Source organism: Nycticebus coucang, chromosome 17, assembly GCF_027406575.1.
Source record: "Nycticebus coucang isolate mNycCou1 chromosome 17, mNycCou1.pri, whole genome shotgun sequence".
NCBI lineage: Eukaryota > Metazoa > Chordata > Mammalia > Primates > Lorisidae > Nycticebus > Nycticebus coucang.
In genome coordinates this window covers 31,091,477-31,118,811 of record NC_069796.1, presented here as the reverse complement: position 1 = coordinate 31,118,811, position 27,335 = coordinate 31,091,477, and the positions used below count along the sequence as shown (strand labels likewise).

The 27,335-nt window shown below is 41.1% G+C and overlaps 1 protein-coding gene and 1 pseudogene across 4 annotated transcripts in view; one reads left to right on the top strand and one right to left on the bottom strand.

Moving 5' to 3' along the window:
• The window catches only part of AFF4 (ALF transcription elongation factor 4), an 88,119-nt gene that overhangs the window by 7,917 nt on the left and 52,867 nt on the right, over positions 1-27,335 (top strand). For 2 of the 4 annotated variants that reach the window (XM_053567191.1, XM_053567189.1), the window contains exons 2-5: positions 14,809-14,935; positions 17,390-18,187; positions 21,080-21,124; positions 26,650-26,736. In XM_053567191.1, the coding sequence (XP_053423166.1) occupies positions 14,813-14,935; positions 17,390-18,187; positions 21,080-21,124; positions 26,650-26,736 (1,053 nt within the window). In that variant the 5' untranslated portion in view covers positions 14,809-14,812. Of the gene's footprint in view, positions 1-14,285; positions 14,378-14,808; positions 14,936-17,389; positions 18,188-21,079; positions 21,125-26,649; positions 26,737-27,335 lie in introns of all 4 variants that reach the window. The other 2 variants (XM_053567190.1, XM_053567193.1) reach the window with 2 other exon arrangements.
• Positions 127-5,608, bottom strand: LOC128568508 (V-type proton ATPase subunit e 1-like; annotated as a pseudogene).

Here is a 27,335-nt window from a genome sequence, read left to right as displayed (position 1 = left end):
CACTTGATGATGTCTTCTAAGTCTGTGGTCCCCCAACATGCAGGCTGTAGACCTGGTACTGATCTGTAGCCTGTTAGGAAATGGGCTCCACAGCATGAGGTGAGCCCTGGGTAAGCCAGCAAAGCTTCATCTGTATTTATAGCCACTGCCATTGCTGGCATCACTGCTGGTGTTCTGCCTTCTGTCAGATCCCCGCTTTTCCCTCTGTGGAAAAAGGGACATTAGATTATGTGTTCACCTTTGGACTATCAACTTTGGTTAAGGGGCTACATTGTAATAATATACTTCAGCTGCAACATCCTAGGGAAAAGTGGAGTAAAGGGTATTCTAAAATATAGTTGGCCACCTCATTTATCTTTTGGACACACACGTCTCATTTTATCCCAAATATATTTAATATTTTTTGTTTAACATAATTTAACATATACAACAGCAAACATTCTCATTTCTTCTATGGAAGATAACCTAAATTCATATCTAGTCACTGTTCTTTAAGTCCAGTTTCTTTTTTTTTTTTTTTTTTTTGTAGAGACAGAGTCTCACTTTATGGCCCTCGGTAGAGTGCCGTGGCCTCACACAGCTCACAGCAACCTCCAACTCCTGGGCTCTAGCGATTCTCTTGCCTCAGCCTCCAGAGTAGCTGGGACTACAGGCGCCCGCCACAACACCCGGCTATAAGTCCAGTTTCTAATGGTGATTTCCTCTGTTATCAGGGCTAGATAAACTTTGTCACAAGTCTGAAAACTATTTTTTTTTTTTTTTTGAGGAATGGTCTCGGTTGGTCAGGCTAGAGTGGAGTGGTGTCATTATATCTCAGTGTAACCGCAGACTCCTGGGCTCAAATAATCCTCCTGCCTCGGCCTCTTGAGTAGCTGGGATTATAGACATGCACCAACACACATGGCTGATTTTTTTTTAAAAGCATTTTTTGTAGAGATGGGTTCTCACTGTGTTCCTCAGCCTGATCTTAAACTCTGGGCTCAAGTGATCTTCCTTCTTGCGGCTCCCAGAGTAGTGCTAGGATTATAGGCATGAGCTATCACTCCTGGCAAGTTTACTTATCTATATGATTGCCCACTATGTTCTATATGCAATGCTGCATAAAATAAATACATTCTTTGCTTATTATCTAGTGGAAGGGAAAATAGCAATAGATATCAAAATAAGTGTATACTTAATTGTGATGAAATACTCTGAAGGGAAAGGAAATTGTCTACATGAATTTCCTGAAGGTGAAAGGAGCATTACAAGTTCAAGAAATCCCCCCAAAGGCCTGAGTGCAAAATGGCAGGGAATTGTAGAAAGATAGAAAATGAGTCTGTCAGATCAAGTAGAACTTTGCAGGCCATATTAAGGACATTAAAGTTTATCTTAAGGTAAGTGGAAAGCTTATTTAAAAATTTTAAGCATGGGGCGGCGCCTGTGGCTCAGTGAGTAGGGTGCCCAGGGTGGCGGGTTCAAACCCAGCCCCAGCCAAACTGCAACAACAACAACAAAAAATAGCTGGGCGTTGTGGTGGGCGCCTGTAGTCCCAGCTGCTCGGGAGGCTGAGGCAAGAGAATCGCGTAAGCCCAAGAGTTAGAGGTTGCTGTGAGCCGTGTGACGCCACGGCACTCTACCGAGGGTGGTACAGTGAGACTCGGTCTCTACAAAAAAAAAAAAAAATTTTTAAGCATGAGTTTGGCAGCATGATCTTGTTTGTATTTTAAAAAAGATTACTTTGGCTGTTGTGTGGAATATGGATAAAAGAAAGACTAAGGGAAGCAGAATTCCAATTAGAGGGCTATAGTATTCTTTCTTTTTTTCGTTCTTTCTTTCAGCAGAGTCTCATTCTGTCACCCTGGCATCATCATAGCTTATAGCAACCTTAAACTCTTGGGTTCAAATGATCTTCTTGCCTCAGCTTTCCCAATAGCTGGGAACTACAGGCATGCACCACCATGCCCAGCTAGTGTTTTTTTCTATTTTTAGTAGAGGCAGGGTCTTTTCTCTCGCTCAGGCTGGTCTAGAATGCCTGAGCTCAAGCAACACACACCTTCCTTGACCTCTCAAGAGTGCTAGGATTATAAGTGTGAGCCGCTGCACTGCTTGACTAAAACATTTCTTCAAGGTAAAGATAAAATGTGGTTTTAAACAGTGCAGTGGAAAAAAGAAATAAGCAGGATTTGGATTGGGCATGGAGGGAGGTTGAAGGGAAGATTCAGAAAGAGCAGTTAGTTGGGTAAATACACTACTGTTAGGATGAGGATCACCAGAGGAGTAGTTGTGAGAAGTAAGGGAAAGCAGATCAAGAAATAAATTTAGGCTCGGCGCCTATAGCACAGTGGTTACGTGCCGGCCACATACATTAAGGCTGGCGGGTTCGAACCTGGCCCGGGCCAACTAAACCAACAATGACAACTGCAATAAAAAATAGCTAGGCATTGTGGCAGACGCCTGTAGTCCCAGCTACTTGGAGGGTAAGGCAAGAGAATTGATTACGCTCAAGAGTTTGAGGTTGCTGCAACACCAAGGCATTCTACTGAGGGCAACATAGTGAGACTCTTGTCTAAAAAAAAAAATAAAAGAAAAATTAATCAATTAATTTGGGGGGCGGGTGAGACAAGTTCTCACTCAATTGCCCTGAGGTTGAGTGCCATGGCATTATAGTTCACAGCAACCTCAAACTCTTGGGCTCAAGCCATCCTTTTGTCTCCCAAGTAGCTGAGACTACAGGCTCCCACCACAATGCCTTCTAGTTTCTCTATTTTTAGTAGAGATGGGGTCTCACTTTGCTCAAGCTGTTCTCAGCACACCTGAGCTCTGGTAATCTTCCTGCCTCAGCCTTCCAGATTGCTAGGATTATAGGTGTGAACCACTGTGCCCAGCCAATAAATTAATTTTGGATGTATTAAGATTGAGATTCCTGGGGCGGCGCCTGTGGCTCAGTCGGTAAGGCACCGCCCCCATATACCGAGGGTGGCGGGTTCAAACCCGCCCTGGCTGAACTGCAACCAAAAAAAAAAAATAACCGGGCGTTGTGGCGGGCGCCTGTAGTCCCAGCTACTCGGGAGGCTGAGGCAAGAGAATCGCTTAAGCCCAGGAGTTGGAGGTTGCTGTGAGCAGTGTGAGGCCACGGCACTCTACCAAGGGCCATAAAGTGAGACTCTGTTTCTACAAAAAAAAAAAAAAAAAAGATTGAGATTCCTGGGCCCAGTCATGATGGCTCACACCTGTAATCCTACCACTCTGGGTGGCCAAGGTGGGTAGATTGAGCTCTGGGTGCAAGACCAGCTTGAGCAAGTGTGAGACCCCATGTCTAAAAATAGCTGGGCATTGTGGCAGGCTGTAGTCCCAGCTATTTGGGAGGTTAGAGACAAGAGGATTACTTGAGCCCACGTAGTTGAAGTTGCTGTGCTGTGAGGTATGATGCTACAGCACTTCACTGAAGGTGACAAAGTGAGACTCTGTCTCAAAAAAAAAAAAAAAAAGATTGAGATTCCTTAGATAGTCAAAAACCATTATCAAACGGGTTTCTGGATATTTATTTGTGTATTTCAGAAGAGAAAGCGTTATAGTGGATATCGGTGGGCATTTGGGTTGCAAGTATACAGATATTTTAGACCATGGATGAAAATTGCATGAGCACAGAAGAGTACTAACTTTTAAGAAGTCTAGTAGATAGAATGGGAAGAGCCAAAGGAAGTGGGAAAAATGGGAGGTTTGGGTGTCATAGAAGCCAAAGAGTGTGTCAAGGAGCTATAAGTAGCTGAGTGTATTGAATGGCAGGTCAAGTAAAATGATAAAGTGTCTGTTGGATTTAGCAACATGGAAATCACTGGTGATCTTGGCAGAGGAATGGAATGTGGAAAGTTGGAAACGTAATGTTGGGAAGTCAGAAATGACAGAACAGTGATTGGATACAACATTTTGGAAAAACAATATGGCTGTGTCTACTAATGTTGAAGATGCTAATACTGTGCAGCCCAGCAATTCCACTTTTAGGTGTCTAATCTAGAAAAACTCTCACTCATTGACACAAAGTGAAATGCATAAAAATGATCATTACGGTGTTGGTTGTAATGGCAGAAAAGGGAAACTAAGCATTCGTTAACTATGGAATGGATAAATAAACTGGATACAAAGCAGTGAAAATTAATGTACTGTAGCAATATGTATTAACAGGTTAACCTCATAATGCTGAGAATTAAATACGCAAAACAATATAGGGTCTTATTTAAGAATACATACACAAATAGTGAAAGTATAAAGAAATTCCTGGGAACGGTTAACACCACAATCAGAATAGTGTTTACTTACAGGAGGAGGGAGTGCTGGAGATGTGATCCATTTGGAGTAACAGTAGCTTTCAACTGTGTTGGTAGTGCTTTATTTCCTAAGGCGGTTAGGTGGGGGGTTTAACACAAGTGTTCACTATATTGCTCCTTACACATTTTGGGATTATGAAGTGAATGGTTGCTTAGGAAGTGGAGAATCACCGAGTCCTTTTTGAGAAGCTTAGCCATGAAGGAGAATACAGAGAGAGATAAGGTGGTAGCTGGAAAGAGATACAGGGACTTTTTTTTTTTAAGAATATGTTTGGGGTGGCGCCTGTGGCTCAGTCGGTAAGGCGCCGGCCCCATATACCTGAGGGTGGCGGGTTCAAACCCGGCCCCGGCCAAACTGCAACCAAAAAATAGCCGGGCGCTGTGGCGGGCACCTGTAGTCCCAGCTACTCGGGAGGCTGAGGCAGGAGAATCGCTTAAGCCCAGGAGCTGGAGGTTGCTGTGAGCTGTGTGAGGCCACGGCACTCTACTGAGGGCCATAAAGTGAGACTCTGTCTCTACAAAAAAAAAAAAAAAAATATGTTTGAATGCTTATGAAAAGATTCAAAGGATTTGTTAGAGAGAAGTTGGGTAGGGAACCTCTAGCCTCAAGGCCACATGTGGCCCTCTAGATCTTCACGTGGGGCTCCTTAACTGAATCCAAACTTAAAATAATAAATTCCTTTATTAAAGGGAGTTTTGTTTGTCTTGCAGCAGTTTTAAACGCTTTGCTGATTCCCATGTTGTGAGCAGACAGAAACCGTCTTAATATCCACAGATTCCACTGAGAGAGTAACATTTTTCAGAAGAAGAGCATCTTCTATCTCACAAGAGTGCATAAACATCTTGTAGAGTTGGCACAGTTTAGGTTAAGTAGGTGGCACATAATTCATCAAAGTGTAAGAAAGGCAATGGAGAAAATACTGCATTGTAGAATAAGATATTCAAATATGATACGAACATTTAAAGCAGCTAATGCCCAAAATAGACAAGTCAAGGAGGATGGTCTGGGTTTGGAGGTGCAATCTAGAAAGATTCTTTTCTTATAACCTCAGTGACTAACCACTGTTGAGCATATCTTTTTCCTTGAGGCCAGTGATGCTTCAGGTACCAGTGGTTTCATTTTTCAACTCTGGTCCAAAAAGAAAACTAAGTTGAGGTAGAATTACAATTCACCAAAAGAAATAGCACCAAACTGAATAGGTCAACAACATAGTAATGATAGCTCCTCTGTTAGGACCAACGAAATCCCAGAGGATGCTCCTCACGATGAGAGGGACCATGAAGCCATGATGTGACATGGTTGCCACTAGAGCTACTAATCCCTGATTTTTTTTTCTTTCTTTTTTTTTTTTTTTTTAAGACAGGACCTCAAGCTGTCGCCCTGGGTAGAGTGCTGTGACATCACAGCTCACAGCAACCTCAAACTCCTGGGCTCAAGTGATTCTCCTGCCTCTTCCTCCCAAGTAGCTGGGCGCCAGCCACAATGCCTGCCTGGCTATTTTTTTTGGTTGCAGCCGTCATTGTTGTTTGGCGGGCCCGGGCTGGATTCAAACCCACCAGCTCAGGTGTATGTGGCTGGCGCCTTAGCTGCTTGAGCCACAGGCGCCGAGCCCCAATCTGATTTTTAATGTTATATGTCTTAGTCATTGTCCAATAAGATGGGGTAGTTTGTGGATTAGGGGAAAGTCATAGGACTCCATGAAATACTTGTGAAGAATAAGAAAGAGCATTCTCTAGAGAAAGATAGTATAATTTCTGGGAAACTTTGGGAACCTAGTTGAGAGTGATTTATGAAACACAATAATGAGAGATTCAGATAATGTGTAAAGATGTGACGAAGAAAGCAAAAATGGTATGGAATTGTTGTTATCTTTGCTTTCATGTTTTTTACTACATTGTTTTAAACCTGAAGGCTATAGAAGTCTCCTGACTTTGTTCCTTCTGTGCTAAATATTGTCTTGGGACCTGATATTTTGTTAGTATTGGTTTTGATCCCCAAGTGTACATGTTTTGTTTCCCTGCCTTGTAGGAAGTGACCTCTTCAGACTCTCTCATATGTAGAGAAATACTACCAAATGAGGCCGAGAGGGATTTCTGTACTCATGAGGCTTTGTGCTTTATCATAGTGGATTGTGGTGAAATTATAGTTTAGTAGCAGTTGAAGTAGCAGCACTAAAGTATAGTTTAGTAGCAGCACTAAAAACTTAGTGTCTTAGCTCAAGTCTTATTTTAACTCTTGTTTTTTTTTTTTTTTTGTAGAGGCAGTCTCACTTTATGGCCCTTGGTAGAGTGCCGTGGCCTCACACAGCTCACAGCAACCTCCAACTCCTGGGCTTAAGGCGATTCTCTTGCCTCAGCCTCCCGAGTAGCTGGGACTACAGGCGCCCGCCACAACGCCTGGCTATTTTTTGGTTGCAGTTTGGCCAGGGCCGGGTTTGAACCCGCCACCCTCGGTATATGGGGCCGGCGCCTTACCGACTGAGCCATAGGCGCCGCCCTCTTGTTTTTTTTTTTTTTTGGCAGTTTTTGGCTGGGGCTGGTTTTGAACCCACCACCTCCGGTATATGGGGCCAGCGCCCTACTCCTTTGAGCCACAGATGCCACCCAAAAGTTATATTATTATTTCTTTTTTCCTTTCTTCTTATTATTTTTTAACTCTTGGGGTTTATATCACTCAATCTGGTAGTTAAATGGCCCCATTCTTCAGAAGGACAGTTGTTCTAAGATACTAACTAAAAAAAACATTGTAATGGATTTTGAGCTCCACTCCAAAGGGGCAAGTTAAAGTGCATGTTTTACTCTTGAATTTTTTTTTTGAGACAGAGTCTCATTATGTTGCCCTCGGTAGAGTGCATGGCATCACAGCTCACAGCAACCTCAAACTATTAGGCTCAAGCAGTTCTTTTGCCTCAGCCTTCCAAGTAGCTGGGACGACAGGCACCCACCACAACGCCTGGCTATTTTTTGTTGTAGTTGTCATTGTTTAGCTGGCCCGAGCTAGGTTCAACCTGCCAGCCTTGGTGTATGTGGCTGGCGCCATAAGCACTGTGCTAAGGGTGCCATGCCCATGTTTTACTCTTTAAACTGTTTAAAAACAGTTCTTTAAAATTAAAAAATTTAGGCTTGGCGTCCATAGCTCAGTGGTTAGGGTGCCAGCCACATGCACCGGGGCTGGTGGGTTCAAACCTGGCTTGGGCCTGCTAAACAATGACAACTACAACAAAAAATAAATAGTCCATGCACCTGTAGTCCCAGCTACTTGGGAGGCTGAGGCAAGAAAATCACTTGAGCCTAAGAGTTTGAGGTTGCTGTGAGCCGTGATGCAATGGCACTGTACCGAGGACAACAAAGTGAGACTCTGTCTCAAAAAACAAAACAAAACAGTTTTTTTTGTAGAGGTCTTGCTATGTTGTGCAAACTAGTCTGGAACTCTTGGCCTAAAGCAATACTCCCACCTTGGCCTTTCAAAACATGGGGGTTATAGATACGAGCCACTGAACCTGGCTGTCTTATTTCTACTTTCTGTCTCTCTGAATTGGCTTATTCCAGGTGTCCCATGTTAAGTAGAATCATACAGTATTTATCTTTGTGTCTCACTTGTTTCATATATTATAGTGTTTTTGAGGTTCATTCATATTGTAGCATGTATCAGAATTTCATTCCTTCTTAATGGCTAAGTGATCCTTTCATTTGTCAATGGATACTTGCCTTGTTTCCTTTCCATCTTGTGGTTACTGTGAACAGTGATGCTGGCGGCAGGTATACAAAGATATGTTTGAGTCCCTGCTTTCAGTTCTTTTGGGTATATATATACCTTACCAGTTGAACATCCCTAATCTGAAAATCTGAAATTCAAAATATTCCAATGAGGTGTCATGTCAGTGCTCAAAAAGTTATGGATTTTGGAGTATTTCAGATTTCCAGATTAAGGATGCTCAACCTGTTTTGTAAGTGGTATTCTTTCTCTTTCCTTTCCTTTTCCTTTTTCTCTTTCTCACTTTTTCCTTTCCCCTTTCCTTTTTCCTTTCCCCTTCCCTCCCCTCCCTTTTCCCTCCCTCCCCTTCTTTCTTTTCTTTCTTTTTTTTTTTTTTTTTTTGTAGAGACAGAGTCTCACTGTACCACCCTCGGTAGAGTGCAGTGGCGTCACATGGCCCACAGCAACCTCCAACTCCTGGGCTTACGCGATTCTCTTGCCTCAGCCTCCCGAGTAGCTGGGACCACAGGCGCCTGCCACAACGCCCGGCTATTTTTTTGCTGCAGTTTGGCCGGGGCTGAGGTTTGAACCCGCCACCCTCGGCATATGGGGCCGGCGCCCTACTCACTGAGCCACAGGCGCCGCCCTTTCTTTTCTTTCTTTTGAGATAGAGTCTCATTTTTTTTTCTTTCCTCTTTTTTTTTTTTTTTTTTGGTAGAGACAGTCTCACTTCATCTCCCTCTGTAGAGTGCCTGGCATCACACAGCTCATAGCAACCTCCAACTCCTGGGCTTAGGCAATTCTCTTGCCTCAGCCTCCCGAGTAGTTGGGACTACAGGCGCCCACTACAACACCTGGCTATTTTTTTGTTTGCAGTTTGGCTGGGGCCGGGTTTGAACCTGCCACCCTCAGTATATGGGGCCGGTGCCCTATCCACTGAGCCACAGGCGCCTCCCTAGAGTCTCATTCTTGCCCAGGGCTAGAGTGCTGTGTCATCAGCTTAAATTGCAGCAACCTCAAATTCCTGGGTTCAAGCAGGCCTCCCAAGTAGCTGAGACTACAGGAGCCAGCCACAATGCTCAGCTAATTCTTCTACTTTTAGTACAGATGGGGTCTCGATTTTGCTCAGATTGGTCTTGAACTCATGAGCTCATGGAATCCTGCCTGGGGCTTCCCAGTGTGCTAGGATTACAGGCATGTGCCTCCTCACCTGTCTTCTTTTTCTTTTCTTTTCTTTTTTTTTTTTTTTTTTTGTGGCAGAGCCTCAAGCTGTCGCCCTGGGCAGAGTGCTATGGCATCACAAGTCACAGCAACCTCCAACTCCTGGACTTAAATGATTCTCTTGCCTCAGCCTCCCAAGTAGCTGGGACTACAGGCACCTGCCACAATGCCCAACTGTTTTCTGTTGGAGTTGTCATTGTTGTTTAGCAGGCCCGGGCTGGGTTCAAACCCGCCAGCTTCCATGTATGTGGCTGGCAACGTAACCACTGTGCTACGGGCACCAAGCCAAAGCCTTTTATTTCTTATTCATGACTAAATACCCTGGCTAGAATAAACGTCCAGTGTTGAATAGAAGCGGTGAAAGCAGACATCCTTATCCTGGTCTTAGGGCAGTGTTTCTCAACCTTCTTAATGCCATGACCCTTTAATATAGTTCCTCATGTTGTGGTGACCCCGAACCATAAAATTATTTTCGTTGCTACTTCATAACTGTAATTTTGCTACTGTTATGAATCATAATGCAAATATCTGATAAGCAGGATGGTCTTAGGCGACCCCTGTGAAAGGGTCATTTAACCCTCAAAGTGGTTACAACGCACAGGTTGAGAACTGCTGTTAGGGGGAAAGCGTTCAGTCTCTCACCATAAGTATGATGTTAGCTGTGAGTTTTTTATAGATTTCTTTTATTAGGTTGTGGAAGTTCCTTTCTATCCCTAGTTTTTTATGAGACAGTCTCACTATGTTGCCATTGGTAGTGTGCCCTGGCATCACAGCTCACAGCAACCTCAAACTCTTAGGCTTAAGTGATTCTCTTGCCTCAGCCTCCCAAGTAGCTGGGAATACAGGCGCCTGCCACATGCCCAGCTATTTTTAGAGATAAGGTCAACATAACCACTTTAGAAATAAAAGTAAGTCTAGAAGTCAAAAAAAGTTTAAGGAGATGAGTGGAACCTGTTTAAAGGGGTATACTGGTCTGAAAGCCATCAGTAAGGTCAGGATGACAGTGGAAGTGTGGACAAACAGTAATAATCAAGGATTATTTTCAAGCCAATAATATTTCTTTCTTTCTTTTTTTTTTTTTTTTGAGAGAGAGAGAGCCCGGCTTTTCTTTATTCTTTTAAATTTTATTTATATGTTTTTTTTTTTTTTTTGTAGAGACAGAGTGTCACTTTATGCCCCTCGGGTAGAGTGCCATGGCATCACACAGCTCACAGCAACCTCCAACTCCTGGGCTTAAGCGATTCTCTTGCCTCAGCCTCCCGAGTAGCTGGGACTACAGGCGCCCGTCACAACGCCAGGCTATTTTTTGGTTGCAGTTCAGCCCGGGCCGGGTTGAACCCGCCACCCTCGGTATATGGGGCCGGCACCTTACCGAGTGAGCCACAGGTGCCGCCCTATTTTTTTGAGACAGAGTTTTCTTTGTCACCCTCTGTAGAGTGCCATGTTGGGCTCAAGTGATCCTCTTGTCTCAGCCTTTCAAATAGTTGGGACTTACAGGTACCTGCCACAACACTCAGCTGTTTTTTTAGAGATAGATGTTGCTCTTGCTTAGGCTGTTCTCAAACTCCTGAGTGCAGGCAATCTACCCGCCTTGGCCTCTCAGAGTGCTAGGATTACAGGTGTGAGCCACTGCACCTGCTCTCTTTATTCTTTTTTTAAAAAAGCTTTATTGAGGTATAATTTACAGTCCATATATAATTCTCTTGTTTGTAAGTATACAGTTCAGTTTTTTGTTACTTATAATAAACCCCTTTCAACCACACCTGAGCTTATGTTAATGAGGTGATTTTTTTTTTTTTTTTTTAAATTCCTGAGATAATCCCATGGTGGGGCTGGGATTGTTGCTGAGGAAACCAGTATAGTGCTCTGAGGATTGGAATTCGTTGCCCCACCCCCCACCTTTAGCGGGAGGGGCTAAAGGTTGTGTTGGCCACCCACTCCCCTGATGGCCATTGATTTAATCCATCATTTCCTATGTAGTGAGGCCTCCTTAAACTCAGGACTGAGTTTGAGGGGTTCTTGGAAGGTGAGCACCTCTGTGCACTGGGAGGGTGGTGCATTTATAAGTCCATGCAGAAAGAAGCTCCTGCACCCAGGACCCTTCCACACCCTATACTGTGTAATTCTCACTGTTTATTTGTATCCTTTAAAATATTCTTTATAATAACCCAGTATATGTGTTTCCTGTGTTTCCTGTGATTCCTGTGAGCTGCTCTGGCAAACTGATCAGACAGAAACAGGGTGGCATGGGAATCCCAATTTTTAGCCATGCGTCAGAAGCATAGGTAAAAACAACCTGTGGCCTTGGATGTTAGGGGTAGTCTTTGGGACTGAGCCCTCAACCTGTGGGATCTGATTGTAGCCAAGTAAAGTCGGAATTGATTTCAGTTAGAGGACACCCAGGTAGTGTTCATTGAAAAATTAATTGTTCCGGCGGCACCTTTGGCTCAGTGGGTAGGGCACTGGCCCCATATACCGAGGGTGGTACGTTCGAACCCAGCCTTGGCCAGCTAAAACAACAGTGGCAACTGCAACAAAAAATAGCCAGGTCTTGTGGTGGGTGCCTGTCATCCCAGCTACTCAGGAGGCTGAGGCAAGAGAATTGCTTAAGCCCAAGAGTTGGAGGTTGCTGTGAGCTGTAACACCATGGCACTCTACCCAGGGCAATAAAGTGAGACTCTGTCTCAAAAAAAAAAAAAAAAAAAAGACAAACTGAGTTTGTTCATTCTTGTATTTTTCACAGCTATAAAATAGTATTTTGCCTGTTTGACAAAAATACCCTTCAAATTAACTCCTTTAAATTTTATGTTAAGTTTAGGGGATCTCAGATTATTGGAATTAATTGCTTTTGGGAAAAACTTTATTTTAGGCAGAGATAATGATGTCAAACACAGAAGAGGCTGGGTTTGGTGGCTCTTACCTGTAATCCTAGCACTCTGGGAGGCCGACGTGGGAGGACCCCTCAAACTCAGAAGTTGAAGTTTGGCCTGGGCAAGCCAAGTCTCTACTAAAAATAGAAAAAAAATTGAGTCAGGCATTGTGTAGGTGCCTATAGCTATGGGGAGGCTGATGCAGGGGCATTGCTTGAGCCCAGGAGTTTGAAATTTCTGTAAGCTAGGCTGATGCCATGACACTCTAAACCTGGGCAACGGAGTGGCACTCTGTCTCAAAAAAAAAAAAAAGAGTTTGGCATTCATAAAGGAAGCAATAAATGAGATTTTTTAAAAAAGTCAGGTCAGTAAAAAAGAGAATAAGGGCTGAAACTGGGATATTAATTCTTGTAAGCATTGAGTTAATTTGGTACTGAGCTTCCTGGAAGCCAAAAGACATAATCAGTTGGATCACTCTCATTGCTTAAGAAAGTTTCTTTGACATTGAGTTATAGAAAGAATTTTATTGTGGGAATTGTATCTGTTTTTTTTTTTTTTTTTTTTTTTTTGTAGAGACAGAGTCTCACTTTTATGGCCCTCGTAGGGTGCCGTGGCCTCACACAGCTCACAGCAACCTCCAACTCCTGGGCCCAAGCAATTCTCTTGCCTCAGCCTCCCGAGTAGCTGGGACTACAGGCGCCCGCCACAACGCCCGGCTAGTTTTTGGTTGCAGTTTGGCCGGGGCCGGGTTTGATCCCGCCACCCTCAGTATATGGGGCCAGTGCCCTACCGACTGAGCCACAGGCGCCGCCCAGAATTGTATCTGTTTTTATAACAAATGTTTCTTTCTTTCTTTTTTTTTTTTCTATTTTTTTGAGACAGAGTCTCACTTGGTCACCCTTGGTAGAGTACCTTGGCATTAAAACTCAAATAGGAACCTCGAATTCTTGGGTTCAAGTGGCTCTCTTGTCGCAGCCTCCCAGGTAGCACAGATGTTTCTTTTTGTGCTAGTGAGATATAAAATTAAATCATGTTTTAAAGAAGTTTGTGGTGGTTTTCTGATCTTCCAGGATTTGAATTTAGGAAATTTAAGGAAATTAATAGTTAATATGCCCTTAAGACAGATATAAATGGTTTTGTTTGTTGGCAGCATCATTAGGTCAGGAGGCCTATTTGAAACTTGTTAGTGATGTAAATTTATTGCTTCAAATGTACTGGAGGACTATATGTTCTTTGATTTTATTCTCTAAATATTTAAATATAGATGTTTTGTGGTACGAGAGAAAGATTAAAATACTTTTTGTGGTTCTGTAGGGTGCTAAGTGCTAGGAAACCAAAGAAATCACATTATTTCTGTACTTTGCAATAGCTTGTATTATTAAAGCTATTAGGAAATTGTACAAGTAGGTGGCGCCTGTGGCTCAAGGAGTAAGGGCGCCAGCCTCATATACCGGAGGTAGTGGGTTCAAACCTGGACCTGGCCAAAAATAAATTAATTAATTAAAAATATTTAAAAAGAAAATTGTACAAGTAAAAAAGAATTTGAATACACATTTTAAACCCTTAGAACATTCTTTTTCCCCCCTAACATTAAATTGCTTTATTTGTGTAAAACTAGATTGTGGACACAGAAAGCTTTATTTTTGGATGTTTGCTTTCACTCTTCTAACAACTGATGAAAGATCCTCAAGTGGATAGTACTGGGTTTTCTACTCATTGTAATTTTATTAATTATAGTTTCCCCCAATCTTGATTAACTTTAATTTCCTGCCTTGATTGATGACTAATAGGCAAGAAATACTCCACGCACGTAACCTGTTGGGCTCCAACAGAACTCTGTTTGTTTCCTTCTTCAAACATAACCAGGGAAGGTTGTTGCAGAGTCCCTAGTGTAATCCCTCGTCTCAGGGTTTGTCAACCTGTATCATCATTGTTCATTTAACCAAAATTCCTGCTGCTATAAATAAGCTATTTCCTTTTGTTTATTCTAGTGAAAATATGACATACTGTTGTGATCATAGAGATGTTACTTCCATTTTTCCTCCCAAAGGCTTTTTCTTTTTCAATAAAATTTTAATTACCGTTACTAATCCAAGTTAGTTTTAGATTCTAGTACCGAAAGTCTCAGTTTTGCCATTTATTGAGGTTTTTAATTGAAATATTAATATTTAGAGCAGAAATGTCGTTTTTTAGGGAATCTAGAGCAACAGCAAAGCTGAGGTCAAACTGCCATAAGGATGGACCCCAAGGAAGCTGTGTTTGGGACAAAAAGAAATCAAGATAAGGTAGATGCAAAGTAGAGAAGAACTGGATCCTGGGGGGGAATGGGTGGTAGATGGGAGTGGGTTATATGCTTTTGAGGGCAATGGATAGTTAGATTTCTGAGGAGAAAGCCATGGAAGGCTTATAGGAAATGTACAAGTTTTTAGCTTTTAGCTAGCAGAATATTTAAGAAGGTTAAGGTTAAGTGTTTTGATGGGGTGGGTTCTAGTATTTTGGGCTAGTGTTTTCTCTCTGGACAGTTGTGGAAGACAAGGTTGATACAAGTTGATAAAACTATTGCCAAAATCCAACATTAGCTCTAAAGCCTGTTATTATTTGAAAGTCAAAAGGGAATCTCCAGTTGAAGTATTAAACTGACAGAAACAGTACAGAAAACTTTAATTTTTCCTTTTATTTTTGTGATGTAAAAAAAGTTGTTTGTTTGTTTTCGTAGCAACATGAACCGTGAAGACCGGAATGTGCTGCGTATGAAAGAACGGGAAAGGCGGAATCAGGAAATTCAGCAGGGTGAAGACGCCTTCCCACCTAGCTCTCCTCTCTTTGCTGAGCCATACAAAGTTGTAAGTTGTCCTTCTTTGAACTTTTCTCCCCATTAGCATGACATTTTTACTTTTAAAATGTTTTAAACTTGAATTTTTATATTAGAAAAGAATCATAATGAATACCAATTAGTATGGTTTCCTGTCTTCTAAGTAGAACATACTTTTGGGGGGTAAACTTTCTATGGAGTATAATATGTACACAGAAAAGTACATAAAATAAGTGTTAAGGCTTGAAGACGTTTTTCAACATGAACAGCCTCATGTAATCAGTGCTTAGATCAAGAAATAGAGCATTATTAGCACCCTAAAGGTCTTTTCAGCCTCCTTCTCATTGCTGTCCTATACTCTGAAATGGGATCTGAATTAACCCAAACATTCATTACTTTATTCTAGCTATACAGCTGGCCATGGACAGGCATTTCACTTTTCTGAGCCTTGAATTAAGTTAAAACCTGTGACTCAATTTGCATTGTCTGTTTCCTACTTCTTTTAGTGTAATATCAATAAAAGATGAATGTTTTATAGATCTTTTGTTTCTCCTTTTTTCTTGCCATATGCTTAGTTTTAGAGACTATTGAGATTATGTAGTAGTAATATATTTGAATAAATGTGTCTTCAGTATCAGTTTCTTTTTCTTTTATCCTAGTCGGTCAGTTTGGTTATAATTTATTTCACTAAGTGTTTATTGCTACTTCTAACTATAACATTGAATTATAAGGAATATAATGTTTTCATAAACTGGCAGAATATTTGGCTGGCTATTCTGCTGGTCGGAAATTTAATTATATAAAAGCAGATTACCTGGGCGGCGCCTGTGGCTCAGTTGGTAAGGCGCCGGCCCCATATACCGAGGGTGGCGGGTTCGAACCCGGCCCGGCCAGACTGCAACCAAAAAAAAAAAATAGCTGGGCGTTGTGACGGGCGCCTGTAGTCCCAGCTACTCGGGAGGCTGAGGCAAGAGAATTGCTTGGGCCCAGCAGTTGGAGGTTGCTGTGAGCTGTGTGAGGCCACGGCACTCTACCGAGGGCCATAAAGTGAGACTCTGTCTCTACAAAAAAAAAAAAAAAAAGAAAGTGCTCTAACCTGAAAAGAGGCAGCACCTTCCTAAAGAAAAAAAGAAAAAGCAGATTACCTTTTTTAAAATTTTGATTATTTTCTTTTTTTCTGTTCTTCCTTTGGCGAGTCTCTTTCCCTTTGCCTCTCCAATAGCTGGAATTACAGACGCCCGCCACAACATTTGGCTTTTTTTTTTTCAATGTTAGTAGAGATGGGGTTTCACTCTGGCTCACTCCTGCTCATACTGGTCTTGAACCTCCGAGCTCAGGCAATCCACCCTCCTTAACCTCCTATAGTGCTGGGACTACAGGTGTGAGCCACCACGCCCGGCCTTTTTTAAAATTTTAAAACAGTTTCACTCTGTTGCCCTGGGTAGGGTGCTCTGGCGTCATCATAGCTCACAGCAACATCAAACTCCTGGGCTCAAGAATTCTATCTCCTAAAGTGCTAGAGTTACAGGCATGAGCCATTGTGCCTGGCCCAGATTACTTTTTTATTCCTGGAAAGACTTACTACTATGCCAATATGTTTATTGGTACAATTTGGATTTTTTTCCTCCTCCTGGAACCTATTGTATATATTTCTCAATGTCCTATGGAACGTTTATATTTTAGCATGGCTATTTTTAGGTCTTTATTTTTATTTTTCTTTATATATATATATATATATATATATTTTTTTTTTTTTTTTTTAGAGACAGAGTCTACTTTCTCGTCCTCAGTAGACTACCGTGGTGTCACAGCTTACAGCAACCTCCAGCTCTTGGGCCTAGGCAATTCTCTTGTCTCAGCCTCCCAGGCAGCTGGGACCATAGGTGCCTGCCACACTGCCTGGCCATTTTTTTTGTTGTTGTTGCAGTTTGGCCAGGGCCGGGCTTGAACCCGTCACCCTCGGTATATGGGGCCGGCGCCCTACTCCCTGAGCCACAGGTGCCGTACTTTTACCTCTTTTTTTTTTTTTAAGAGATAGAGTCTCACTTTATTGCCCTCAGTAGAGTGCTGTGGTGTCACAGCTCACAGCAACCTCCAACTGCTAGGCTTAAGCGATTCTCTTGCCTCAGCCTCCTGAGTAGCTGGGACTACGGGCATCTGCCACAACGCCCTGCTATTTTTTTTGTTGTTGCAGTTTGGCCGGGGCTGGGTTCGAACCCGCCACCCTTGGTGTATGGGGCTGGTGCCCTGCCCACAGAGCCCTACTCACAGACACTGCCCTTCTTTTATGTCTTTTTAAATGAATTTTTTTTTTCACTATAGAAATTATGTATTTGGAGTTTGCTTCTAAGCGTTAACTTTAAAATATGAGATGAAGTCTCCCTTTGAAAAGTCCCTTTCCATTTAACATTTGAAAAATTCATGTAGAAGCATATTTTACTTCTGATTATGCTAATTATATAATTTTATTTTACTTTTTTTGTAGACTAGCAAAGAAGATAAGTTATCAAGTCGTATTCAGAGTATGCTTGGAAACTACGATGAAATGAAGGATTTCATAGGAGACAGAGCTATACCAAAGCTTGTCGCAATTCCCAAGCCTGCAGTGCCACCACCACCGGCAGATGAAAAATCTAACCCAAATTTCTTTGAACAGAGACATGGAGGCACTCATCAGAGTAGCAAATGGACTCCAGTAGGACCTGCACCCAGTACTTCTCAGTCTCAGAAACGGTCCTCAGGCTTACAGAGTGGACATAGTAGCCAGCGGACCAGTGCAAGTGGAAGTAGCAGCAGTAACAGTAGTAGCCAGAGACATGACCGTGACTCATATAGCAGTAGTGGGAGTAGTAGTCGGAAAAAAGGCCAGCATGGATCAGAATACTCCAAAGCACGTTCTTCTAGCCCTGGAAAGCCCCAGGCTATTTCTTCGTTAAGTTCCAGTCATTCCAGGTCTCATGGGAATGATCACCATAGCAAGGAACATCAGCGTTCCAAATCACCTCGGGACCCTGATGCAAACTGGGATTCTCCTTCCCGTGTACCTTTTTCAAGTGGGCAGCATTCAAATCAGTCTTTCCCACCTTCATTGATGTCAAAGTCTAGTTCAATGTTACAGAAGCCCACTGCCTATGTGCGGCCCATGGACGGACAGGAGTCCATGGAACCAAAGCTATCCTCTGAACACTACAGCAGCCAGTCCCATGGCAACAGCATGACAGAGCTGAAGCCCAGCAGCAAGGCACATCTTACCAAGTTGAAAATACCTTCCCAACCACTGGATGTAAGTCACACATTTAGAGCTTTTAATATTGTGAGTATGTGAAGCAATTGACCACGAAATTATGATTGACCTTGAGCTGCCCTTTTGCCTTACTAGTAAAGAGTGTGAATGTTTAAAGGTGAATTAAAAAGTTTAAACAGGGTGGCGCCTATAGCTCAGTGGGTAGGGCACTGGCCACATACACCCAGGCTGGCAGTTTCAAACCCAGCCTGGGCCAGCCAAACAACAACGACATCTGTAACAACAACAACAACAGAATAGCTGGGCATTGTGGCAGGCAGCTGTAGTCCCAGCTACTTGGGAGGCTGAGGCAAGAGAATCACTTAAGCCCAAGAGTTTAAGGTTGCTGTGAGCTGAGACACTACGGCACTCTACTGAGGGTGACATAGTAAGACTCTGTCTCCCAAAAAAAAAAAAAAGTTTAAACAAAGACTTACGAGTAACTCCCAGATTGATCATTGAGCTGTTACCCTCCCCTCTTGGGAAATAGAGAAAATGGCATTCATGGGGTTTTTTTGTGTTTGTTTGTGTGTTTTAAAAGATAGAGTGTCATTCTGTTGTCCAGGCTAGAGTGCCATGGCATCAGCCTAGCCCATAGCAACCTCAAACTGGAGGGCTCAAGCAGTTCTCCTGCCTCAGCCTCCCAGGTAGCTGGGATTACAGGCACCCACCACAATACCCAGCTAATTTTTCTGTTTTTAGTAGAGATGGGTCTCACTTTTGCTCAGGATTACAGGCATGAGCTGTAATGCCTGGCCTGGCATTCATGGTTTTCAATACAGTAGAAGTTCTGTAAGTTCACCACCCAAGGAACTGTAACATATTGGTCAACATATGGAGGTGGTCAGCCTAAGAAAATAGGCCTGATGTCTTGATATGGACATGTCTAATTTGTTAATATTAGATCAATTTAAGGAGATTAGTGAAGGAAGGTGATAAGATCTGGAGAAAATGACAAGTCAGTTATAGAATAAAAGCAGGATCCATTAGTACCTTAGATTTTCTTCTATTGATTTTTCTGGAATAATACACCTTTTCTTTTTTTTTTTTTTTTTTTGTAGAGACAGAGTCTCACTTTATGGCCCTCGGTAGAGTGCCGTGGCCTCACACAGCTCACAGCAACCTCCAACTCCTGGGCTTAAGTGATTCTCTTGCCTCAGCCTCCCGAGCAGCTGGGACTACAGGCACCCGCCACAACGCCCAGCTATTTTTTGGTTGCAGTTTGGCCGGGGCCGGGTTTGAACCCGCCACCCTCGGTATATGGGGCCGACGCCTTACCGACTGAGCCACAGGCGCCGCCCATAATACACCTTTTCTTTCATTGAAAAACTAAATTAGCTCCTCTACTTCCCTAGAGATTCTCATGAAAGAGATGTAGGCCATAGTTGATGGTGATAAATATTGGGACTTTCAGGTCCATTGGTAGTAGTGTTTGTCATCTAAATACTCCTCCCAGGAGAATTTTGTTTAAACAACATGATCTCTAGAGTTAAACTTAAGTTCATCTTTAATTTCTTTTCTTTTCTGTTTTTTCTTTTTTGAGGCAGAGTCTCACTTTGTTGCCCTCTGTAGAATGCCAGGGCATCACAGCTCACAGCAACTTCAAACTCTTGGGCTCAAGTGATTTCTCTTGCCTCAGCCTACCAAGTACCTGAGAATACAGGCACCCACCCCAATGCCTGGCTATGTTTAGAGACAAGGTCTCGCTCTTGCTCAGGTTGGTCTCAAACCTGTGAGCTCAGGCAATCTACACGCCTCAGCCTTCCAGAGTGCCAAGATTATAGGCATGAGCCACCACACCCAGCCTCATCTCTGATTTCCTTTTTTTCCTTTTTTTTTTTGAGACAGAGCCTCAAGCTGTTGCCCTGGGTAGAGTGCTGTGGCATCACAGCTCACAGCAACCTCCAACTCCTGGGCTCAAGTCATTTTCTTGCCTCTGCCTCCCAAGTAGCTGGGACTACAGGTGCCTGCCACACGCCCAGCTATTTTTTGGTTGCAGCCATGATTGTGGTTTGGCGGGCTTAGGCTGGATTCGAACCCGCCAGCTCAGGTGTATGTGGCTAGCGCCTTAGCCACTTGAGCCACAGGTACCGAGCCCTCATCTGTGATTTCTATTTGTGCTTGGAATAAGTAACTCAACCTTCTGTGATTTAAGAAAGACTATGAAAAATGTCCCATGTTCCAGACTAATAATCATTCAGTAATACTTCTTTTAGTCTGTTAGTGTATGTGAAGTGATTATTTCAGTATTATGGTATATTGTGTATATAAATAAACTTTAAGATTTTGGGGCAGCTGCTTACCTGTAAAATTACATTTTAAAAATTATTCCTAATCAAAAGTATAGGAAAGAAAAAAATTTTAAAACCTTTGAAAAATGTAAAGTTCTTCAAGCTATGATAGAGTTTGTTGATTAAAGCTTTCCGGTGCTGGCAGCACCCTAGCTCAGTGGGTAGGGCGCTGGCCACATACACCGAGGCTGGCAGGTTCGACCCCACCCCAGGCCAGCTAAAACAACAATGACAACTGCAACAACAACAACAAAATAGTTGGGTATTGTGGCAGATGCCTGTGGTCCCAGGTAGTTGGGAGGCTGAGGCAAGAGAATCTCAATCCCAAGAGTTTGAGGTTGCGTGAGCTGTGACCCCATAGCACTCTACCCAGGGGGACAGCTTGAGACTCTGTCTCAAAAAGAAAGGAAAAAAAAAAAACCTGATGCTTGAAAAGTTTGTATTTAAGCAAATTACTCCAAAAGATTCTGACTACTGTTCTGATTTAGGGTAGTGGGATCATAAATACTTCTAATAATACTTTTACCCATCTGTGAAGCAAATACTAAAAATCTAGTAATAAATTACTCCAAATCTAATGTGTGCTTCTTCTTGTCTTAAGGCATCAGCTTCTGGTGATGTGAGCTGTGTAGATGAAATTCTAAAAGTAAGTGTTTGGCTTTTTTTTTTTTTTTTTTCATCTTTTTAATCTTTCATCTAATTATGATATTCTGCCATTTTCTTACCTTTCTTCTACCTTGTATTTCAGAAAGGATCTGAAGCAACATATTACTTCCATGTGTAACTTGATTGTTTCCATCATAAGTAATTGACTCTGTTCAACTTACACTTAGGTTCTGAATTACATGATTTATTTACTTTACTATTTGCCTTCAAAGAGCTGTTTTACTTTTTTGTTTTTGAGTGAAACAAACTGTAGTCTTAAAAGTTTGCCTTCAAAAGAGAAAGAAACCAAATATAGGTGCACTTTCTCAAGTTTATCAGTTAATACTTTCATGTGCTAAACTCAGAATGAAAATACCTTGCTTTGTAATACATGTGTACATACTGGCTATGGTAATAGACCTCCTTTCATACTGTACAGTTGGATGTTTAATGGAATATGTTTAAAATTAACACGTGAGGGTGCCTGTGGCTCAGTGGGTAGGGCGCTGGCCCCATATACCGAGGGTCGCGCGTTCAAACCCGGCCCCACCCAAACTGCAACAAAAAATGGCCGAGCGTTGTGGTGGGCGCCTGTAGTCCCAGCTACTCAGGAGGCTGAGGCAAGAGAATCGCCTAAGCCCAGGAGTTGGAGGTTGCTGTGAGCTGTGGCACCATGGCACTTTACCAGGGCGATAAAGTAAGACTCTGTCTCCAAAAATGAAAGAAAAAAAATATTAACACATGAGGCTCAGCGTCTGTAGCTCAGCGGGTAGGTCACTGGCCACATGCATACACTGGGGCTGGCAGGTTCGAACCCGGCTGGGCCTGCCAAACAACGACAACTACAACAATAAAGTAGCCAGGCGTTGTGGTGGGTGCCTGTAGATCCAGCTACTTGGGAGGCTGAGGCAAGAGAATTGCTTAAACCCAAGAGTTTGAGGTTGCTGTGAGCGGTGACATTATGGCACTCTACTGAGGGTGACATAGCAAGACTCTGTCTCAAAGAAAAAAAAAAATAACACATGAGCAAAAAATATATTCCTCTGTTGGAGAAAGAGAAAGTCAAGTGAATTAGTACCGTGACTGCTTTTTGTTTAGTAGAGAAAACTATTAGTCACATATTCCTTGTGCTTTTTGATTTTTTTGTGAGCTCCTACATTTGTGTCTATACTTGGATTTCACTGTGTTTACTTTTGAAAGACTACCTGCCTTGGCTGCTTTAACTTTGTTTTCTTCCATTCCTTCCTTTAGCCCACCCTAATCTCCCTTTTACCGCTAACATTTTGCTGAACCTGTTTCTCTAAGGTCATTGTCTTCCTTCTCATTCAGGGACTTCATTTGAGTTCTTATTTTCTCAACTCTGCTGTTTTAGAGTTTGTATTTTTTTCTTCTAGAACTGCTCTTCTTTCCTCGGCTGTTATGCTTCATTGTTTTTATTTCCCATCCACCTTTCTTGCCTCTCTGTCTCTGCCTTTTTGAAACCTTTTTGTCTTCTCTTAAATATGGGCACATTCTTCTGGCCGCCTCTTTTCTTTATACTCTGATTTGCCTTTCACCCTTCTTGGCTTAATTCAGTCTTTCTGTCCTGCCTTGGCTTGCTTTGCATTTTAGTTTAAGTCTCTTCATTGTTTTTTAGCTGAGTTTCCATTTAGATTTCTCTTTGCTTCTTCAGGCTCGACATGTCTAAAGCCATACTTATCAGACTTCCTTCCATCAGTAGTACCACCATTCTCGCATGCTTGTAAGTGTAGAATCCTAATCATCTCTAACTTCTGCCTCCCATGTCCTTTTTAATCATAAAGCTAGATATAGACTTTGAAATATTTTTAGAAAATATCCTTATCTTTCTTACCATTTCTGCCACCTTGAGCTTCGATAATTGGAACACAATCGTAGCTCACTGTAACATTCAATTTCTGTTCTGCTTCAGCCTCCTAAGCAGCTAGGACTGACTACAGGTGATGCCACCATGCCCAGCTGATATTTTGATGTTTTTGTAGAAACAAGAGTTCTACTATTTTGCCCAGGTTGGTCTCCAACGCCTAGCTTTCAGAAATTCCTCCTGCCTTGTCTTCAAAAGTGTTGGGATTACAGGAATAAGTCACTGTACCCTACTTCTGTTTGTTTGTTTTTTTAAATACCAATTAAATCCTTCTTTTCCTTATATCAGAGTATCAGACCATAGTGATAACTTGTTCCTTTGAATCTCACATACCATTTACTTTTTTAGTTATTATATGTATAAAAAATCTAAGGGAACTTATGTCTTTTCCCATGAATCTTAAACAATATGTGAAATTTTGGTACCTGGAAGATTTTCTTTTTTAATTATCTCTTTGATATTACTGATATCTACATTCTCTTCCTATACAGGGGCTTGGCACATGGCCTTGAGTAAGTAGGTGCTCAGTCATTTAGTGGTAATTGAAGAATTAAATAGATTTTCAATTGAGAATATTTTGATATTTGAGATACAAAATGACACTGCTAAAAACCTGAGGAATAAGAATTTTAGTTTCTTTTTATCTTCCCTATCGTCAGTCTACAGGAAACTCCACGTCTGCATTCCCTTCATGCCCTTCATGTTTTTTTCATATTTGTTAGTCATACTGTTTCTAGGAACCCCATCATGAACTTAAAGAAAATTTTATTCTAAAAGTTATGTATATTTATTGAAAAAATCATTTAACTCAAGGCATGCTAATTGAGCACCACTATATATGTCAAGCAGTGGGGATAATAGTTGTACCTTTGAGCTGACATTCTAGAGCAGAACGTAGGAAATAATCAACTATATAATATATCAGGAAGTGAAATACTATTAAAAATTAAACACTGTAAGAGGATAAAGAGCAATTATGGGCAGATAGATGTTTTAAGAGGTTCAACTAATAGAGACCGTGTCAGGTACCCTTGCTCTCTCCCCTTCTGTCATTCTGTTGACCAAAGGTTCTCATAAACCTTTATTTGGACACATTTGTATTTCTCACTTAAAATACTGTGAACAGCACTTCATATCAATAAATTTCTCATTTTAATGTCTGCTTGGTGTTGCATTGTATGGATATTGGATACTTTATTTAATCACTACTGTATGTTGGTGTCAACCTAAATAACCTCTATAATTCTTTCTAGAAGCATTATTCTTTCCTTGACTGTTATGCTTCATTGTTTTTATTTCCCATCCATCCTTTCTTGCCTCTCTTACTCTGCCCTTTGGAACCTTTGTGTCTTCTCTTACTACTTAAGTATAGTTAAGTTCTTCAAGATATGTATCGGAAATTAACTCAAGCTACACATAGTTTGAGGAACTTAGCTACACTTACGAATAAAAAGAAAAGATATTTATTTGGGAATAGAGCACTGCAATGGAAATACCTATGCCATAGTAAACTATGTGCATATTCCAGAAGATAAAGGCTTCTAAAAGGAAAAACTGAGGAGGATTACATAATTGTTTTTGAAATAATTATTCTTGGGTGCAAAGATCAGTAATAAGGGTGATGTCATTCTGAGGCTGGATAGACAGTTGCTGGGCAAATGTCCTTGCAGAAGTTTTTTTTTTTTTTTTTTTTTTTCTTAAGGCGAGCATGAAACAAAGTTTATTGAAGAAGAAAAAGATAAGTTCACAGAGTAAGAAAGCTTTATAAAGAAGGATACATTCACCCTAGACAGCAAATGGGCCACTGTTGCCAGGACATATAGGCAAAGAGGCCAGAGAAATACTTTTTTGTGTAATGTTTCGATGGCCTTTGTGCAGGGTGATGGTTGTTGTTGTATGGTCTTTTTTGCTTATCAGGCATACAAGCATGAGAACCTTATTCTGCATGGCCTTCCTCAGCTCTATTTGTCAGGGCTTTTTTTTTTTTTTTTTTTAGCCTTAACAGTGTACAATGGTTTTAATTTTAAAAACAATAAAACCCAGTTTTGCATATTTAAATATCTCATGGAGTAGTAAGAACTTTCACATAGTGTTTCTTTCATCCCTCCAATAGCAATATGAACTGGAAAGCAACATGTTAAAATGTTTACGTTTTAGAAATAAACAGAGATATAGGCAGAGCTCAGTGCCTCAAGCCTGTAATCCTAGCACTCTGGGAAGCGGGGCGGGTGGAATGCCTGAGCTCCGAAGACCATCCTGAGCAAGAGAACACCCCACCTCTACTTTAAAAAAAAAAAAAAAAAAGGCTGGTGTTCAGGTGCCTGTAGTCCCAGCTACTTTGGAGGCTGAGGCAAAAGGATGGCTTGAGCCCAAGGGTAAGGAAGTGTCATCAGAGGAAAAAATGGCCCAAAGCAGCCCATACTCTCTACATTAGTAGTTAGAATACTTTTCTAGAGTGAAGTTGGTTTTTTTTTTTTTTTCAAAATTGTTCACAGCTTCATGCAAATCAAATGAATATGGAGTAGGGTAGTCAAGATTTGCAGATTTTCATATTAATAAGTGGAAGATAGAGAAGCTGAGACAAAATTTTATACAAATTAGTATTTTTTTTTTCTTTTCTTTTTTTATTGTTGGGGAGGGCATTTTTTTTTAAACATTAGTGACTCCATTTTGATTCTAATAACTTTCACATTGAATACTTAGGTTGTTATCATTTTTAAATTGTGAGCCCCTTGAATGTGTATCTTTTCCAGAATTGTGTGGATATAGCTATAGGATAAACTCTTAAGTAATAGGCCACCTTTAATTTATGTGTTTTCTCAGTTCTACCTGATGGCTTACTTGTACAAAATGCCAGAAATAAAATTCTCCTTCCTTATTCTGATAATCTGGCTCCTCTACCATACACATTGTAATCTTATCTAAACTTCACTTGGCCATATTTGGCATATGATCAGACAAAAGGCATTGAATGAAATCAGACTTAGGGGCTTGCTTGTCTTTTTTTCTCCCCTGTGCTTTTGAAATCTGTCTTCTGATTTCTTCACCTGACAAAATTTTCCTATCAATACATGGCCAGATTTGCTAGGATAAAATTCTTATTTGTCCATTATTTACTAAGTATGTAACCTTGAATAAATAACCTTTGCTTAATTTTTATTCTAAATAGAGTTAGGATAATAGCGGTATTTACCTCATAATGTCATTGTGAGTACTAAGTGAGTAACAAACATGTAAAATGCTTAGCAGTGTCTGGCTCATTAAAGGTATACAGCACATGTTGTTTTCCTTATTATTTCCTTACTTTTACTCCTACAGCAAGTTCTTCCTTGGTAGTGTTTTATTATGTGCCTTGTATTTGATTATAGGCTGATTTCTATGATTATTCACAGTTCTCATCATCCTAACTATAAGAATAATAACTACACACTCCTTAAAGCCAGGAGTGTTTATTATTTATTTCCTGTTACCTACCCCAGAGTGCCTTGCACAGAGTTGTGCGTAATTAATATTTATTAATTAAATATGTGGAATTTTGGAGGAGCAATCATGAAACCAGTATTTATAAATATACATCTGGTTTTTAGCTGTATAATTTTTATCCTTGACCTGGTTGAAAACAAACTGTAATAATTACATTTCAGGAGATGACGCATTCATGGCCTCCCCCTCTAACGGCTATTCATACACCATGCAAAACAGAACCTTCCAAATTTCCTTTTCCTACCAAGGTAAGTAAATAAAATGTGTCTTTGATACTATAAGGAAATTCTAATAAAATCCTAAATGGCTTGACTAAAATCATAGGAATTTAAAATTGTCTTGCCATTTTTATTGTAGTGGGACAGAGACAGTAAATTAATAAATAGGTAAGTTCAGATAGTAACAATTCCTATGAAGATAAATAGGGTAAAGGAACTGAGAGCATCTTGGATGGAGCAGTACTTTAGAAACTTTTGAAGGTATCTTGGGAGATAGACTTAAAAGACTTTGATGTTTATTGCAAATCATTAAAGTATTCTAGGCCATAGGTGGTAAGAGCTTCTCTAACCATTCTTTGAAGAACCCCTTTCCATAGAAATTAGAAATCATTCTGTCCTATGGAAAGAATGACCCCAGTCAGTAGTTGTAAGCTCATCTAAAATCAGTAGTGATTTTTTAAAAACATTAATTTATACTTTAATAATATAAAGTATATTCTACTTACGAAAGTTTGAATAGGACCCATAAGCCTTTCTCAAATTCTGCCCCTTTCATCTTATCAGAGCTCCTTTCATTTGTACTTTTACAAGTCTTTTTGTATGCATTTATTATATACTTATATATGTAA